A 17,827-nucleotide genomic window follows, 5' to 3' on the forward strand; every position below is an offset into this window, starting at 1 on the left:
CCACCCATTTTCATGGGGGGATATATCCCCCCTCCACCCAGGATCGCCGCCCATGGCCATATGTGATCCATTTTTCGACCTTAATAATAAGCAACATTTCCAGTAAATATGGACACAAAATGCACAATTTAGTATGGCTGGCATGTCATTTAGTGTTTATAGTGATAATACAAACACAATTACCATCTATGTTTCTAAAACTATTATGCCGCCGAACTTCGCCAGAACCTTTTTTTGGCAAACAAAAAATAAAGCATACGGGAGGGGGGGGGGGGGGTTGAGCGATCACCGACATCTCACATCATAAAGGTCGTCATCAATTTTTTTTTTTTTTTTTTTTTTGCTAAACTTTTTTTTTTTTGGTGACGGCCAATAGGGGGGCGCGCCTGTTGCGCCCCCCTGGATACGCCCCTATTTGTGAGCCGTTCTACTGCAATCGGAATTCGTTTCGTGGAATGGGTAGGCCTACACTAAACACAACTTCACGAGTCTTGAATACGCAAACAGTTTAGTGTACAGTATGATATTTTTTCCGTCACTGCACTGTGTACACAGTTATAATAAATATAGGCCTACAGCGCATGGGTGATGTACCCTGTACGAATATTTCACTGTGCGTTGTTATCGATTAATGCCTACACAGAAAACTTCGATCAAAGTAGATGATCATACCATACTAGTGTGCTCAATATGTCTATACCAATTCCAAAAACATCTACAACGAAAAGCTTCGGGTAATTTTGAACGGGCATATCTTCTTTGCAACGAATGGATGCAGACACTTTGGTTACCTGGAAGTGAAGGTTTCTATCGTGATGACGTAACTTTTCCGACCAATCATGAGCGCCTATTTACACGCAATTGCAAACCTGTTTGGGAAAAAAATCGCTGCCAGGGCGGCTTTATTTCCTACTTCGTATGCACGTCTATATAGTGTGTTCCTTTGGTGTACATAGTTCCCACTGTATGCCATTTCAAATTACTGTGCGCTGTTATTTGTACTAGTACCGACACACCCTATACCATGTGTAAATGGTATACTGCTATCTACTAACGGCCTAAGTGTACGTTAATTGGGCACAGCTTTTAATCATATCTGAGTGGTCGTTTAACTTATCAACTGGAAGACATTGAAGGTAAGAGTGGCTTTTTGTGATTATTACATAGCAGATTAGTTTATCAAGGTGTTCAACCGTTTCAATTGACCGGGAAATCGATATCTAGTTGTAAACATACATATGTGTTGTCATCTTTCATTTCACTTTGAAAAAAATGTCATACATTTTACACTTTTGATATATATAATTAATAAAAATATTTAACGACACGAATTCATAAGAACTGTTTAGAATCTGCCATTATGGTCTTATTAAAGAACAATATATGACTTATAGTCTCAAATTGAAAAAAAAAAAAAACATTTTCTGCTCCAGTGTGATATGTTTTTTATTATTTATATTCCTCTCATTCTCATTTGTTTCACACTCATGACTCCCCCCCCCCCCCCTACAGCAGTTGACACTATATTTCAAAATTCATAAATAACACTGATCCACCCTAAAACGATTGTGTAAAAATGGTAAAAATAGACCCAATTTTCCGGTAATTTTCCACCATCGTAGTAAAACTATCTCCCCAAATTTTGCGTGGTCAATAAGCTATTAGGGTAAGTCCATTGTATCAGCATACACGCATTCATGCATATGTATAACACGTGAAAAGTTATCAATGGTCAGCGGTGGGATCTTGCTAAAATAAAACGATAGATTAATTAAGTGTGTCGGCATTTTATACGTTCTGCCTATTTCGTGCATTCTTGATTATACCACACACCTATTTGAATCTTTAAGATATAAGAGGCCGTGTCGTGAATCCAGCTTTGCGTCGCAGCCATGCCAACGAGTTAACGGTGCTTTTCGAACAACTTAACGGGTTGAATGCGAGTCCCCACCCACTCGGTCTTAGTCTAGAACAAAAGTGTTTGTATACATTCTAGTATGACATCTGTAACATACGTGTATTACGTGAAATGTCTCTGACAATAGTTGCTAAGTATCTTTCAAAAGTTTTGGAAGCTTTTACACTATAAGATCACCTTAAACGGAATGTGAAATTTTTCTTAAGCTTACAGGCACATTCATAATATCCAACCCAACCTCGTGTAAATCCTCAGATTTAAAGAAGGAAACAACTGTGCCATTGTTCAAGTGTTTCCAAGTTGTACTATAGTATGTTGCTCCTCCTTTTTATTTCATTCCAGTATGCATATACAATTTATAGAGAGGAGTCATATAATACCTCAACAAGAAGAGTAACTAATATAAAAGGTGATTTTTTTTTTAAGATGATAGGATATCATATCAAATACATTTACACATACAAAAGTGAATACATACAACGATATAACAAACAGGCCACAACAAACAGTCGAAGAATAACTAATATAAAAGGGGAGAAAATGCCAAGATGATAGGATATCATATAAAATATATCTACACGTACAAAAGTTAATACATAAAACGATATAACAAACAGACTACAACAAACAGTCTAAGTGCTCGAATGGAATGTATAAAGTAGCACGGTAAATAAATGAGTATCTGTAAACTAACGTTCGGTATTTTGTGGGGATTCCTTAGATTTCTGCTCGATTTGTGCAGGAGTCTTTTTAGTACAGTATACAAAGGTTGATTCTGATCACTGTAAATCTTATTTACCATTCTTGTAAACGTTTGTCTTGCAGCAGCATTTACTTTTTCAAAAAGTATATTGTAATCTAAATTAAATATAGCTGATGTTTATTTAAGAAACTTCATTTTTCTTTCTTTGCCTTTTTGCAATATAAACTGGTACCAGACAGGCAATATATATATATATATCACATGTGCCAGATTGAATAACAGTATTGAAAACATTTTTCTTAGCATTTTGGTAAAAGAAAGAAACAACGTAAGCCACACTAGATACTATATAATACCTTTATTTTGGGTTGTTACGCAATAAAATCTTCCGGTCACATGTTAAAAAATTGTCATTTACAGAACACTGAAAATTTCATTGATCAGTTTCAACAGAGCTCTTAGAAATTGTGCATGATACAGCACTATTATCGGCATATTTTGTAACAGAAATATGTGAGTTTGACCTAATTTCATCAGTATATATAGTAAATAATATAGTACATGATGGACCCCCAACCCTCACCCCACAGGCACACCAACCTTCATTTCCGACATTGCCGATAACCCTTTATCCAGTATAACTTGTCTGGACCATCCTTGAAGAAATTGTGTCAGCCAATGAAAAAGCCATGTGTCTTTGATAATTCGTAAAAGATCCTTCATAATTGATTTGGCAAGATAGTAATAAACGCTTATTTATTTGTGTTATAATTAATATATAATGTTATAATTCTTTCCTTACAATCTTAATGAGACACAATACAATGGATTAATCAAACCTTTGATATCTGCAATACATGGATTCTTCGAGTGGCTTGATACTTCCGTTCTGGAACAGCAAGTGCCTTCTCCTTTGTTATCGAGCAACCTGATGGGTTAACAATCCCAATGTAAGGAACCAGTACTGATGGTGTATCAGTTTTGTGATGTTCATTTGGTTTGTATGTCCATATTCTGACTTGGTTTATTTTACCAAAAGGTCTGGTATAACTTCCCCTGTGATCCTGAACTTCTTATCCTATGGAAGAAAACATCCACGGTTCTGTCAAATCTGAAGGTTGCTATTAAGATTTTCTAAATAATTCGGTCTAAACGCCCCCCCCCCCCCCCTCGTCCTTTGTAGACAGTAACTACTTAAGTATAAACTATTCTAGTACCTTCCAAAGTTTCATGTAGAACTATCATGTGACCATCAACTATGTAACTAGGTATTACTAAGCCAGATAAAGGTATCTATAAGTTAGGCTAGAGTAATGCTCGTGAGGAGCAAAGTCGCCAATAGCTAAGAGAAACCGTATTTCTTTAGGGAGTGTTTCATTTTTTAACGTTTCTTTACATATGAAATTGAAGACTGGAGGAAAGTCTTAAGTGGAAATGAGCTGGTGTTTGCATGTTTTAATTTGTCATAACAATGGTATTTGTTTAGTGAACTGTTTACATTCACATTGAAAGGAGGCAGGAAACCAAAATAATTAAAGTACACCGCCCCCCCCCCTCCAACCATCTCAAGTGGCACTATGACATTACACATTAGCCCCCCCCCCCCCCCCCAAAAAAAAAAAATAGCTCCATGCCACGACTGTTAAAAACCAATTTACTCACGTACCGTGCAAGATAATGGACTTAAATATTTTAGGGATAAGATTATCACAAGCATCTTGGTGATATAAGTTCATTATGATGGTTTGGGATTCCTTCCCTTTAATCCGTAGGTATGGTTAGGCTTACCCCAAAAATTGCTTAAATTAATTAACCTTGGGTAGGTATTGTAGTCTTCACGGTCACAATTAAAAATTTGAGTGATTTATTCATCATTTTTATACGAGTTACACCCATTGTCATCAAAGTCCGTCAGTGACTTACACCGCCTGTTTCCTCATTTACACACAGCTCTAATTAAATGTACCGACACTGTTACACCGATTCAGTAGAGATAAATAGCGTTACTCCAGTTTACTGTCTATAGCTACTCGTGCAACAGATACAAGCATCGAATGAACTGCAATCATAACACTAGGCAACTATTCAAGTATATTATGGTTCACCCACTGGCCATTCTGTTTTCACGAGTTATGCTATCGTGTATGAAATGCTGCATTAATCAATTAAAAGACGAGGTGGAAATAATAAAGATAAAATCTTCCCATAATCCTGGGTGTTTTCAAATGGCAGTTCGTGGACATGGTTGTTATGTTCGGCTTGTTCCAAAGGGTAATATTCGTCGTTGTGCAAAACGCATGGACCTTAGACAAATTGTGTTACTGAGTGGTTATAATGACTAAAGTATTCGTCAGTATGTGAAAACGAGAGTGGGCCTTAGGTGGAAATTCGTCAAAAATCAGTCAGAATAAATTTAAAAAACTTCACAGTTTTAGAACTTCAAACCCGGCTCAACCGTTTTTTAACCCTCGAAATAGGTAAAAACAATATTTAAGTCAAGTGCACATTCGCCACTACGCGAAAACGGGACGATATATAGCGCTCAGAACTACTTAATTTTATCATTTCTATCAATTTGTTTGTAAATAAAAGATAAAAGTCAGGTGACATTTCGAGCTGTAATGTTATAATATCTCATGAATAACCATGATATCGGTTAATGAACGGTTCATTTTGTTAAACAGTTAAATAGAGCAGCGATTTGATCCATATTTGGACCAAATCTATTGTTCATGACAGTTCGCCAATATTACTATATAACTTTATATTTAAGTCATCAGCAGTTCTACTGACACATTTTTAGTTTTGTTTCATATCTTTTGGTTGGAATTGTATCTCGTTCTAATAATTATGTAACATTGAAACTGTGCACGAAGAATAAAGACAGTCAGAGACTAGTATTGTATTCACATAACAAAATAGCGAAAGCGACCTTTTCCCCAATTCCGACTCGTCGAATTTGTCAGGAAACTGGTGGTTGTCGATACAATCATAAACACAATACTGCATGTTTTCCATATTTTAAATTTTTAGACGGAGTCTGGTACACGCATTTCCGGCTCGCAACGGTTGTCTTTGACGTCATAACATTATACAATCCGATAACAGCTTTAATATTCAAACATTCTAAACCCTTCTCTGCATTGCATTGAGGCTCTCTTCTGTGTTAACAAGTAATGTTTTTAAATTGATAACAGTTTGAAACGTTACCCAATTATACCTCCTATAAGTTCATGCCTGGAGATTGCTGTTCTTTATTAAAAGAACACGTAATTTTGAGCTATCTTCGTAAACTATCGATACTTCTAGAAACTAATATTCGTGTTAATCAGACATACTGACTTCCTTAACCTTGTTTTCACGGAAATATAACTAACAAGTAAACAGAAAAAAGTGCAGGAAAGGCACAAGAAAAGCTAACTTTATCAATGAAATGAACTTATTCCAAATACTTGACATTGATACGAATTATTTGTAATTGGTATAGGTTACGTTAAGGTAAAATTTTAATTTGTCACGCATATCATCAGTGAATCGTTCTGTTCATTTGCAGTAATAGGGATAATATTTATTCTATATGACGTCATCAAGTTCTACGTCACCGTTCAGACTCACTCTTCTGAAAGTATCCGAAGTCTTGACGGAAAAAAATGTCCAGGATTTGGCTTTCCTATGTAAAGATATAAGTCCTGCCAGGAGAGAGCTGATAACCAACGCTAGAGAATTATTCACTGCTTTGCAAGGTCATGACCTGCTCAACGAACGAAAGGTTAACGTACTTATAGATTGGTTAGACGAGCTTCGGCTTTTGGAGGCTTCAAATCTGTTGAAGAATTACAGAAAGACGCATCTATCAGGTAGGCTACTAACAAAGAGCAGGCGTGTAGCAGGATTTCTTGATATAAATGAGATTGCAAACTAAATTTACCCCCACTTTAAGAGTCAGGAAAGATCAGATTAATCACCAAGACCTCAAGTTTTTTCCATTTCTCAAGACAAGTTATAATGTGGCAAGTTGCATTGTCTTGAGAAGTACGGAATTGCATGATACTACATGACAAGTGACGTACACGTAGAAAGCTGTGACGTAACAAGCGAATGGGCGTAACCAAGAATGGACCTCACTGTACTTGCGCAACAAGGGTATTATTTTTACGGCGGCTTCTTCGAACGATCGTACCGTGATCACACAACAGCGTATTACACAGTGTGCCTTATTGGTAAAAATCGCCCGATTTCTGTTGTAAGTAACCAAAATACTCAAGCCATATCATCTGAACTACAAAAGCTAACTTAAAAGTAGCATAGGCACAGGCCTAATGTCGAAATTAATAGTACTGCCTGGCCTAGTACTATTGAGTACTCTAGTAGTACAGTAGTAGCCTACTAATACTTTTACTATAGATAATATAGTAAAGGCTTCATAATTGGCGAACCTTCAAATATTGCTAGATTTGTACCATAGCAATAAAATAATACAGCAGGCAACCTATAAACCCTTTTGCAGTGAAGCAGTGACATATTTCATGAGATTTAAATGTTGAATCCATTTCAGGGTCCTATGCCACATGACGAACAAATTGTGTTTTCTTTAAGCTTTTTCCACCACCCGACCCCCCCCCCACTAGTAATTATGGCATTTGGAAATTTTACTCCCAAAAATAACCTCTTTCAGTAACATTAATCGACGAATGTGTCAATTTTTGATGGGCTATAAACGATCTTGACACGGCAGACATGTTGTGGTCAATATGTGCTCAATTGCACTTTTGAAATTTGTATTTCTTACTGATAAATTGTAATGATTCCAAAATATATTGCTTACAACCATACAATTTAACACCATTTGACTATAAGAATAAGCTGTGACAAGTTCCCAATCTTAGTAGCCATAGATTTACTGTAACTCAATTGTGTATTTATTGAAGTTGAGTGCTGTTTGCTAATTTGTTGTTTTATGGAGCAAGATTTCCGAATGCAAAATATAAATTAACAAATATGGGGGAGAAAGTTGAAAGCTTTACAAACAGCTACTGTTAGATCCACAAATTAACCTACATGATATGGATTCATTTCATGCTCTTGAGATATATGTAACTCTGCTTTGTTTGCCTGCTATGAACGCTATGTGATATCTAGTTATAATTGAAGGTGTGTCAATGATAGGTGTGCATCATTGTTGAAGCCTTTGCTACTACTTAACTAGTACTAGCATGGTGGGCTCATAATTAAGTACTTAAGGAATTGATGAACCATATCTAGTAAGGAAACCCCAAAACACTCACCTGTATGTGATTTTCAGAAGTGTAGTTAAACATACAGTTAAGAATAATCTGACCCGAAAAAGTCTCCCATGTAAAGTCTGTTAATACCCCTTAATTGACACATTTGTCCATAATTTTACTGTGTAAGTGCATCCATTGACTTTGTACCCTGTTTGCCATGCTCTGAGTCTTTTTATGCATGCCTAGATGTAGCAGGTGGATTGTTCTTATGGAGAAATGGCATCATCTCTAGGAATTTTGGTTATTTTTAGAGAGTAAGATAATTAAAAGCAAAGAGTACTTGCAACATTGGAGGGAGTGTGTAAAAGGCTTTAAAGGAACCAAATTTCTTTGGAACTTTCTGTACTTGAAATGGATTCACACTCATGAAAAACATATCTCTGCTTAGGTGCAGAAAGGTTAGGTTGGCCGCAGTTATGAAACCTTCACTATATATAGTACTAGTAGGCATACAACTAGGCTACTGGCCTAGTTTGGGTGCTTCAAATTCCCACAAACATAATGTTCACATACAAAAGACAGGCTGCTTTAAGACAGGCTGCTTACCTTAGACCAAACGCATCAATAAAATTTAAGTATATACTGTAATCATTGCAGGTAATGTAACTGTTTCCAACAGGAAGGCAACTTACACATGTATGCAGATGTACAGGTAGTGTGGTAAATTGTTCGGTCTTTTTACGAAACAAAGGGGTGCTAATTCATGCAGACAAAATGTACAAATCAGTAAACAAAAGACATGATTTTATGTGTTGGGAATAAATGTCTTTAGAAAAAGCTTAGAATTGAACTTGCCAGAAATTTATATTCTCTTCTCTGAGTAGTGCAAGGCTGCAGCTGATCCAACCTTTATTCCTCAACATAGCAGATGAGCAGAATAATACATAGTGTCCGCCTTTGAAGCTATTCTTCTTATGGCGCAAGGCACCAGACCACTCAACATGTTGTTTCAATTAATGCCTTATTTATTGAATATATTGTAAAACCCAAATTTAGAAATTTATTAATCCCAAATGAGCTTAAGCTAGATCTAGCCCTTAAGAAAGTCTGTGTTAAAATTCATAAAGGCAAGAACATCATTAACAGAAGAGGAAAACTACTGTTCGACGTAGTTGGGCACTGAAGTTTGCTACACATTTTAGTGTTTTCATAAATTTATGTATTCATGGTTTAAGTATACAGTAGACTTTCCAGGTATGATTCTACAACTCAGCGGCTAGCTAGCTTTCTACCTCATACTGATCGATGTTATGATATACAGTAAATCATTTAATGACAAATGTTTACTGCAATTCACTGGCAACAACACCCTGAAAATACTCTAATGGTTAATGTCAGTCCATACTGTATGCTAAGCTAAGCCTAACCACAAAATAGGAAACCTCCTACCATACACACTTATTTACATCTATAGAATCTTATATGTTAATAACTTGGAGCTAATTCTTGTTTGTGTATTGTCCTCAGGCTTTCTTTGTACGGTCTGGACCCCTTCCTCAGTACTCTAACAATGAATGGAACAACAACTAAACAGGTACAATTTACAATCTGATAAATTTTCACATACTGTATCAGTATTATCAGTGTATTGTGACAGTGATCAATTGAAAAGATTTATCCAATTGAAATGGAATCCTATCAGAGTATTTATTGCATCAGTTTACTAAACTTGGGTAATCATGCCCTCATGGTAAAAATTACAGTTGTTATGATAGAGTATCAGTGGAAACAAATAACAGTAGCCCACTTCATTTATTAATGACACTATGAAAATGCTGTTTGAAATGATGACATAAGCTTTTGTCTTCCCAAATCCCAATTTAAGCATCACTCAATGCATGAACATTTTCAAATGAAGAAGGAGCATTGAAACATGTCCATGCTAAGATTTTTTATAAACTAATGATATCTTTCAAGTTTGAAATGTTGATCTCTCCATAGATTAAACCAAGAAGGACAGGCTACAGTCTCTTCTGTATGGAAAAGGCCAACAGTGAAGGTAATATCAAATATATCCATCAAGTGGGGAACATTGCATATTTTTAATTATTTGCTTTCATAGAGTTTTGTTATTTGTTATGACTGATTGCACCACTAAATGCAATCCTGACCATGCATGTGATTTGCAGGTTTAAAATTAGTAGGACAAAAGCAAGCCAACAGTGGTAGTGCTTACATTTTCTGCACTTTTATAGGTAAATTAGACTTTGAGTCATTCTAACAGCAAGCTTAATACTAAGGCAAACCATAGTACAGGCAGTCGGTTTGGTTGTCGACCAGATCTGTCCTGTTTTCCAGGACTTTCTTTACACAAACAATCAAGAAATAACCGGAAAACATTTCTATACCAGAGGCATAACAGAAAACTGGGAAAGGTGGCAACCTCACTGTAAGATATGAAAACATCACAAGAAAGAACAAACATATTTATTTTATCCGATAAAATATTTTGATACTGAAATAATTTCCATGCTTCCCCAAATGTTAACAATCTTACAGATTTCCTATAAATCATGATAACATTATTTCCAGATTTTAATGTTTATTCTATATAAAATCCGGTCATAATAGAACATAAAATTCTTTATTCCTCCTAATTTTCAAACCTCCACCAACCCCCCCCCCCCACCCCTCCACTTTGTTTTCTTGTATTGTATATTTTCAGTCAAATGTTGTCTTTCATCTCCCAGCCAAGGGTACAGGAATGATGAATTCTGAAAGTTCACCTGCTTTTTAAAACCTTTGTTTAAGATTTTTTTCTAATTTTCACTTAATTTGCAATGCTGCTAAATATTTTTGATTCCTTGTTGAAGGAAAAGGAATTGCTGCAGTCATGACTGTGTGTGACAACTTGGCCCTTACAAACAATATCTCAGCATGTACATCTTGCATGAAGTTCATATGTGGTTGTTACATTTATTGCTTGGTATTCCTTTTGTGTGAGGTCAGAGGCCAATCAAGGTAACTAGCTGTCCAAATTGAACACCTTTTAAACATTTTGGCTACAGTGACATTGGTACAAAGGCCTTCCTTGTTGAGTACCTGTCCCCTATCAATTGTGGAAGTCTAAAGTCAGCTGAAGTGAAAGTCTGGAACCTTGTGCACATATCTCACAATGCAATCAGTAACTTGCATGAACCTTAATACTTTGTAGGTAGCTATATGTCCCTTCCAAAGTTATTGGTTGATATTGCTTGAAGTTAGGACCTACTCAAAAAAATCTTATATATACTTGGTATATGATGTCTTCAGAGATTAAAATATATGAAACCTTTAGAAACAGGACAACTCTACATTTATGTATTTTGAGTGTTGGGTCCTCCTTTGTTGAATATTGGTTTGTTCAATTCAGCAAATGTATGCCCATCCCTTAGAATGCTCTCAAGGAATTGTTAAGACTAATTTGGGAGGGGGGGGGAGGGGTTGGCAGTGTAAAATGATTTTATAAATCAGAGAGCTTTACTTTTGTTGTTACAAAATCAATTGTGAAATATTTCAAACCACAAAATTGTGAAATACAGTCATTTTATCAAGTTCTTTAAACTTGTTCAACAATTGAGTACCGTTGTTTTAAGGTTGAATTTATTCTGTTCTCTTTTTCATTGTCATTTATTGAAGAGTTTAAACAACTTACCAGAAGCGAGAGGCTTCATAGATTTGGAGAGAGCTGGAGGACCTTAGGTCAGGAGCAGAGGGCGCTGTTTAGAGCCAGGGCCAGAAGCCTCCCAATCCCCACAGACCAGAAATGGAGGAAGAAAGAATGGACGCGGACCACAAAGAAAATACTATCTATGGTAAATATTTTTGCTTTCAATATGCCAAAAAATTCTTGATTTTAAAATAAGAAATATTATCCCATTGTCATAAACTGCTGATTTCTGCAGTAATTTCTAAAGTTTTTTATCTCATATGATGTAACATAAATTGAACATTATCAGATACCAATTATTTTATTGAACTACAGATTGACAAACTTAAAGAAATCATACCAACCACTGAGGGATATTTGGTCCTGAGTGCCGGAAGTGAAATTATGTCCTACGGAACATCAAAAGGATCAATGTTCCTTAACGAATACCCTGGACTGGCTACAGAGTCATTCAGAGCCTTCCTAAATCGTAAGTGATACATTGAGAAAGCATTTGGGGTAGCGACAAAGTCCATGACTCACAATATTTGAAGGCTTGATAAGAGTACAGATGGAACAAGGTACACTATTTGTACCAACTAGTTTGTGAGTCCAGTGTTTGTCCAGTCAACCTAGTTAACAAGCAACCCCTCCAACCCCCCTCCCTTTCCATTAGACCCCACAGTATTGAAATGTAACCTGTATTTGGAGAAGTTGTTCTTATTTTATTATTTTTTTGGTCTATAGCAAATTTAATGTAATGCTGTGTGCAAAGCCTCAAAGGTATGCTGCATTGGCCCCAAATATGGTAACCTTTCAAATATGGTCACCTTTAGTCAAAATTCCTTAACTGTTTTTTTTTTTTGACCACCCTTGAGGAAATTAACCACACCAGGCATTCAGTCATCTTGTGTGTGCATGTAGAATGTCTGAGAACAATTTGGAAGTAAGGACCTCCAGAAAAGTAGTTTTTAAAGCAGCATTTTGCGTTGGGTCACTTTTTTCCACCTTTTCATCATGTGCATCGATTTTTTACATGTATCAATCATAAAACAGCAAACTTAGATACCATCCAAGTTTCACCCTGCCAAGATCATTAATTAGCGAGTAATTAACGATTTATGTCGATAATGAGAAGAGTGTCCTCGGCAAATTCCACAGTTAAAATTAATCGTATACAATTCCGCCAAACCCACTAGTTTGAATGCAACCAATCAGAGATGCAGGTTTAGTTATGAGCCATTGCTAAAAATAGATTCAAGACTTTGCGTTGGTACAACCACATGAACCAGGGAGTTGTTATGCAACTCCCTGGTACAACTGCCATATAGACTGTACACAAATCAAGCGTGGTGTTATATTACGTATTTGTCAATGACGTTCGTAGTGTTTAAATATTCATATTATGGGCGAGGTTTATTGGGTTCCCAACAGAAAATATCTTGGAGAACAACAAAGTTGAAAGTTGCAAATTTTTCGACTTTTATGCCACCATTTGAAGTAAAATATAAATAGATTAGCTAGTTATGTATGTCGTTATGGCAAAGTGGAATCAGTGAGGTTGAGAAAAATCATAGAAAAGGACGCAAAATGCTGCTTTAAAATGTTCTAGCAATTGTAGGGTGCTATAATTTGGGGCCAATACAGACTACCCTTAAATTTATTCAATAACACAGAACTGCTTATAATACTTGGGAATTGTGCCATAATCATATTGTTTGTAGTCAAATTTAAACCACAAAACTTGCTATGAACTTGGAGTCGTATGTCCATACATTAACCTCTGTCCTTGGTCACATATATAATTTCACAATTATTGAACTTAACAAGAAGGGCTGCTGCCTTACATGCATGTATTGTGTGGATGTGTTTCGAGAGAATGACATTTTCATTAGTGACCTTGCAGCTTTTTCCTCAAATTACTTCCACATGTTTCTTGATTTTCTTTACCAAACAGAGGGTTTTCCATCCAGTGCTCTTGGATCAGAGAAGGTGACAATCAATGTCATCCAAACAATTTTCAATGAGAAATATTGTAAGTTTCTAATGAGATTGCACAAACACTGTTAGAACATTCTTATTTCTAAGTGATCTTGCCATTCATTTTTAACAAAATATGTTAATCAAATAACTGATATCACTGTTTCAATTCTGATCAAAGAGAGTTACAGTGACATGTCAGCAGTATATATGCTATATTGTTTTATACAACATTATACATAATTAGACAGGTCTTTGCTCAGCTGGTGTCTTGTTTAGGTGTCCCTTCCTATGTTCTTGATGAATTCCTTACAAAGGACACTGACTACTCCTAGGCTGCAGTGCTAGAAAACGTGATTTTTAATGCTTTTTACATATGACATCAGTGCATAATGGACAGATGTACTTTAGGTTAATAACATAAAGTCAGATACCACATTGTAAAATTATGTGTGTTTGTAGAATCACTTGCACATGGCTACAGAACACTTTTTAATATGGCATGCAATGACATATCACATTATATGGAAACTTCGTTTTTTTTTTTCTTTGTGCCACGCTCTAGGTTTATGAGATTTTAATTTCATTTTCTTGCATACCGTTTAATCTTGCTCAGAATTTCTCTAACCACTTAAAAGTGGTCTTTGATTATGTTCTTTGTTAAACATGAAATATTGTAAAGTTTACAAGCAATAGAAGCTAAGTATTAAAATGTGTTGCAATTGAGTTTTGTTTTGCCATTAGTTTATGACATCAATCAGTACAGAAAATGTTGATGTATGCATTTTACATAGCAAACTGTTTTGTATTTGACCACTCCAAGCCAGCTTTTTACACTAGCACACTGAAAAGTTAGCATTTAACGTGAACTGCAATTGATAATGACCATTTCATTTTTAATATTTGAAGCTGATGCATGTGGAGTAAGAGGCAGAAGGATGCCTTACTCCTCGGTGAAGCAAGGCCTTGTAAAAATGGAAGGGATGCCCCCTGGAGTTTTATTAAGACATCCATCATCTTATGGACCGAGGCAGCTAAGAGCAATTTTTGCTGCCAAAGATGAGCTTAGATGTGTTATAAGTAAGTTGCTGATATTATATGTGATCTGTAATGAATCAAATTTTTTTAAACTTTTTTTATTTAATGTGCAAGTTGTGGTGATGTCATAACATTAGATCTGACAAACTGTCATTAATTTATTGGAATTAATTGTATTAAGACTGAGAATGAACAACAAAAAGCTCAATTATATTTACCCTCAACCTAAGCTCCTTTACATCATTCCGATCGCATGTATTTTATAGGCAAATTCTACACATATTTTGGATCTGCATATATATTGATTTACCATTTGAATGAAAGTTGTGGTGTTTTCTAGGCCAGGATTGGTTAACCTACGCACCGTGGGCCACATGCCGCCCGCCTGTGATTTTCTTTTTTGCGGCCTGTGAGATGTCTCAAGAAAAAGAGAAAAAACAACATATTTTACATCATCACAAAAAAACAAGCTACCTGCTTAAAATTTATCAGCGAGGTTGGCCTATTATCCCCATCAATTTCAAGAGTACAACATGTCATTTTTTATGCATATCCACAATCATCCATATTCTAATAATATGCTAATGCTATGGAGTTTCATTGGGTTATAATTTTGGACACATTTGCAACAAACAAGTACACAGCTTTGTTTCTGTTAGGTTATGTCTTATGATTAAGTAAGACTTATGGCCACCTCATGCTTTTTACATTATTTCAATATCAAACAATAGTGCAAACTAATAAGCAAAAACATATATTCATACTTTTTGTTACATTGTATTCAAATATTTATGGGTGTTATGTATATCATCAATTTATTTATAATTATTTCTTTAGTGTCAATGTTAACATAAAAGGAAGGAAAACAAGTATGCATGGCCCTTGCAATGTGATGAGTGTAGTACTTTACTAAAAATAATTTATTGAAAATTTGTATTTTCATTTTTCCACCTGTGCAGATCACCAGGGACAACCGGACGGGTCCAGTTGATTTTAATATCGTGCCTGAGATATATACGTTTAAGGTCCATGGAAATTAAGCCACCAGTTTTAATTGTTCTTTAAATACGATATCTCAAGAAGGGTAGAGTGGACAAATCTCACATTTATTACATAGATGAACTACATTAATTACAAGAAGCCTATTGCTTTTGTGGAGGTCATTGGACATTTGGTATCAATAGGGCTAAAATTAATGAAACCTTGTAAACACAGGTGTAGTTTTATAACTGCAGACAAAAATATATACATTTACTTCAACAAATTACCTACCTCAGCTACCTATCTTTTCCCCTGGCCACTTACTACATTTTTAGAGGCAGATTAATGGCTAACCAGAATTTTTCTTGCCATTAGATATTTGATTGATGCTACGTTTACCTTGCCAATCTGTCAACTATTATAGTGTTCTTTTCTAAAGGTGTTTTTTCCTTTAGGTATTTAGCAGTGGTTTTCATTGATACTGTTGTTACTATTACATTTCAAATCCATCCATTTTACACATATTATGCATAAGTTTTATACATACTTCATTGATTTATGGAGTAAACAAAATATATATTTTGAACATTTTGATCTTCCTGGACCTTTCTCAACAAATGTGCAGTACAGCAAAGTCAGTTCCTTTTTTCAATAAAGGTTCTCATTTATTAAGTGTTTCTTAGAAGATATACTTTCTTGCCATTAGATATTTGATTGATGCTATGTTTACCTTGCCAATCTGTCAACTATTATAGTGTTCTTTTCTAAAGGTGTTTTTTCCTTTAGGTATTTAGCAGTGGTTTTCATTGATACTGTTGTTACTATTACATTTCAAATCCATCCATTTTACACATATTATGCATAAGTTTTATACATACTTCATTGATTTATGGAGTAAACAAAATATATATTTTGAACATTTTGATCTTCCTGGACCTTTCTCAACAAATGTGCAGTACAGCAAAGTCAGTTCCTTTTTTCAATATAGGTTCTCATTTATTAAGTGTTTCTTAGAAGATATACTTTCTTGCCATTAGATATTTGATTGATGCTATGTTTACCTTGCCAATCTGTCAACTATTATAGTGTTCTTTTCTAAAGGTGTTTTTTCCTTTAGGTATTTAGCAGTGGTTTTCATTGATACTGTTGTTACTATTACATTTCAAATCCATCCATTTTACACATATTATGCATAAGTTTTATACATACTTCATTGATTTATGGAGTAAACAAAATATATATTTTGAACATTTTGATCTTCCTGGACCTTTCTCAACAAATGTGCAGTACAGCAAAGTCAGTTCCTTTTTTCAATATAGGTTCTCATTTATTAAGTGTTTTTTAGAAGATTACTTTCTTGCCATTAGATATTTGATTGATGCTATGTTTACCTTGCCAATCTGTCAACTATTATAGTGTTCTTTCCTGAAGGTGTTTTTTCCTTTAGGTATTTAGCAGTGGTTTTCATTGATACTGTTGTTACTATTATGTTTCAAAATGACCATCCATCCATTTTATACATATTACATATTATGCATAACTTTTATACACACCTTGCCAATCTTTCATATTTAATATTGCTCTTTCATACAGGTGTGGAACTATTTTCTTTTACATGGTTTTCTCATATTACAGAACACTTGAGGAGTAATGCCTTTTATATAAATTAATGTTATATCCAGAACTACTGTCCAGTTTTTAAATTCAGTGATATAAATGCATATTATGCCATTTGATGTATTATTGCAGCTCAAGACTTTGCCAGACTTTCATATTTGTTTATATTACAGTATATGCTACAAATTTATAACATATCATTCAAACATATATTTATGAAACTTTCAGCAGATTAAACACAGAAGGTTTATTTCACAATATGAATTGTTTGTCTCTGTCAACTTGCAGTTGTTTTTTATTGTTTGAGTTCCTCATTTATTATCACTATTAAATGCAAATGATGACCATCAATGATCTGATATCCTGACTAAACATGGCGAAGCATGTAGAGTGAAGACTGACTGTAATGGATGTTATCATGGAACAAAACCCACAGACAATAAAAGTAACAATGTTGATAGAATCCATTGTGAGGAACCAACTGCAGAATGATCAATGTTAACAATACTAATTTAATAAAATAGTATCATGCGACAGATATATTTCAGGGAATAAGATAGTAGGTAATTATTTAAGAAAAGAAAAATAAGGTTATGATGTACATATCTAATACAAGCCAAAATTAAATCCCGTTTCCATCAATCTGATAGAACTTGCTAATAGTGAGTTGTGCTAGT

At 34.9% G+C, this 17,827-nt stretch overlaps 2 protein-coding genes across 2 annotated transcripts in view; both read left to right on the forward strand.

Annotated features, from left to right (window-relative positions):
* Nucleotides 1–419: 419 nt before the first annotated feature.
* The window catches only part of LOC139981945 (uncharacterized), a 49,066-nt gene continuing 31,658 nt past the window's right edge, over nt 420–17,827 (forward strand). The window contains exons 1-2 of the mRNA XM_071994367.1: nt 420–1,136; nt 6,175–6,478. Of these exons, the coding sequence (XP_071850468.1) occupies nt 6,199–6,478 (280 nt within the window). The 5' untranslated portion in view covers nt 420–1,136; nt 6,175–6,198. The remainder of the gene's footprint in view (nt 1,137–6,174; nt 6,479–17,827) is intronic.
* LOC139983822 (general transcription factor II-I repeat domain-containing protein 1-like) lies at nt 6,584–17,410 on the forward strand. The gene is made up of 8 exons (XM_071997637.1): nt 6,584–6,864; nt 9,374–9,440; nt 9,848–9,905; nt 11,525–11,700; nt 11,871–12,024; nt 13,492–13,569; nt 14,424–14,594; nt 15,512–17,410. The coding sequence occupies exons 2-8, from the start codon at nt 9,417–9,419 to the stop codon at nt 15,541–15,543; spliced, it is 693 nt and encodes a 230-aa protein (XP_071853738.1). The 5' UTR covers nt 6,584–6,864; nt 9,374–9,416; the 3' UTR covers nt 15,544–17,410.

This window comes from Apostichopus japonicus, chromosome 16 (assembly GCF_037975245.1).
Source record: "Apostichopus japonicus isolate 1M-3 chromosome 16, ASM3797524v1, whole genome shotgun sequence".
Lineage (NCBI taxonomy): Eukaryota > Metazoa > Echinodermata > Holothuroidea > Aspidochirotida > Stichopodidae > Apostichopus > Apostichopus japonicus.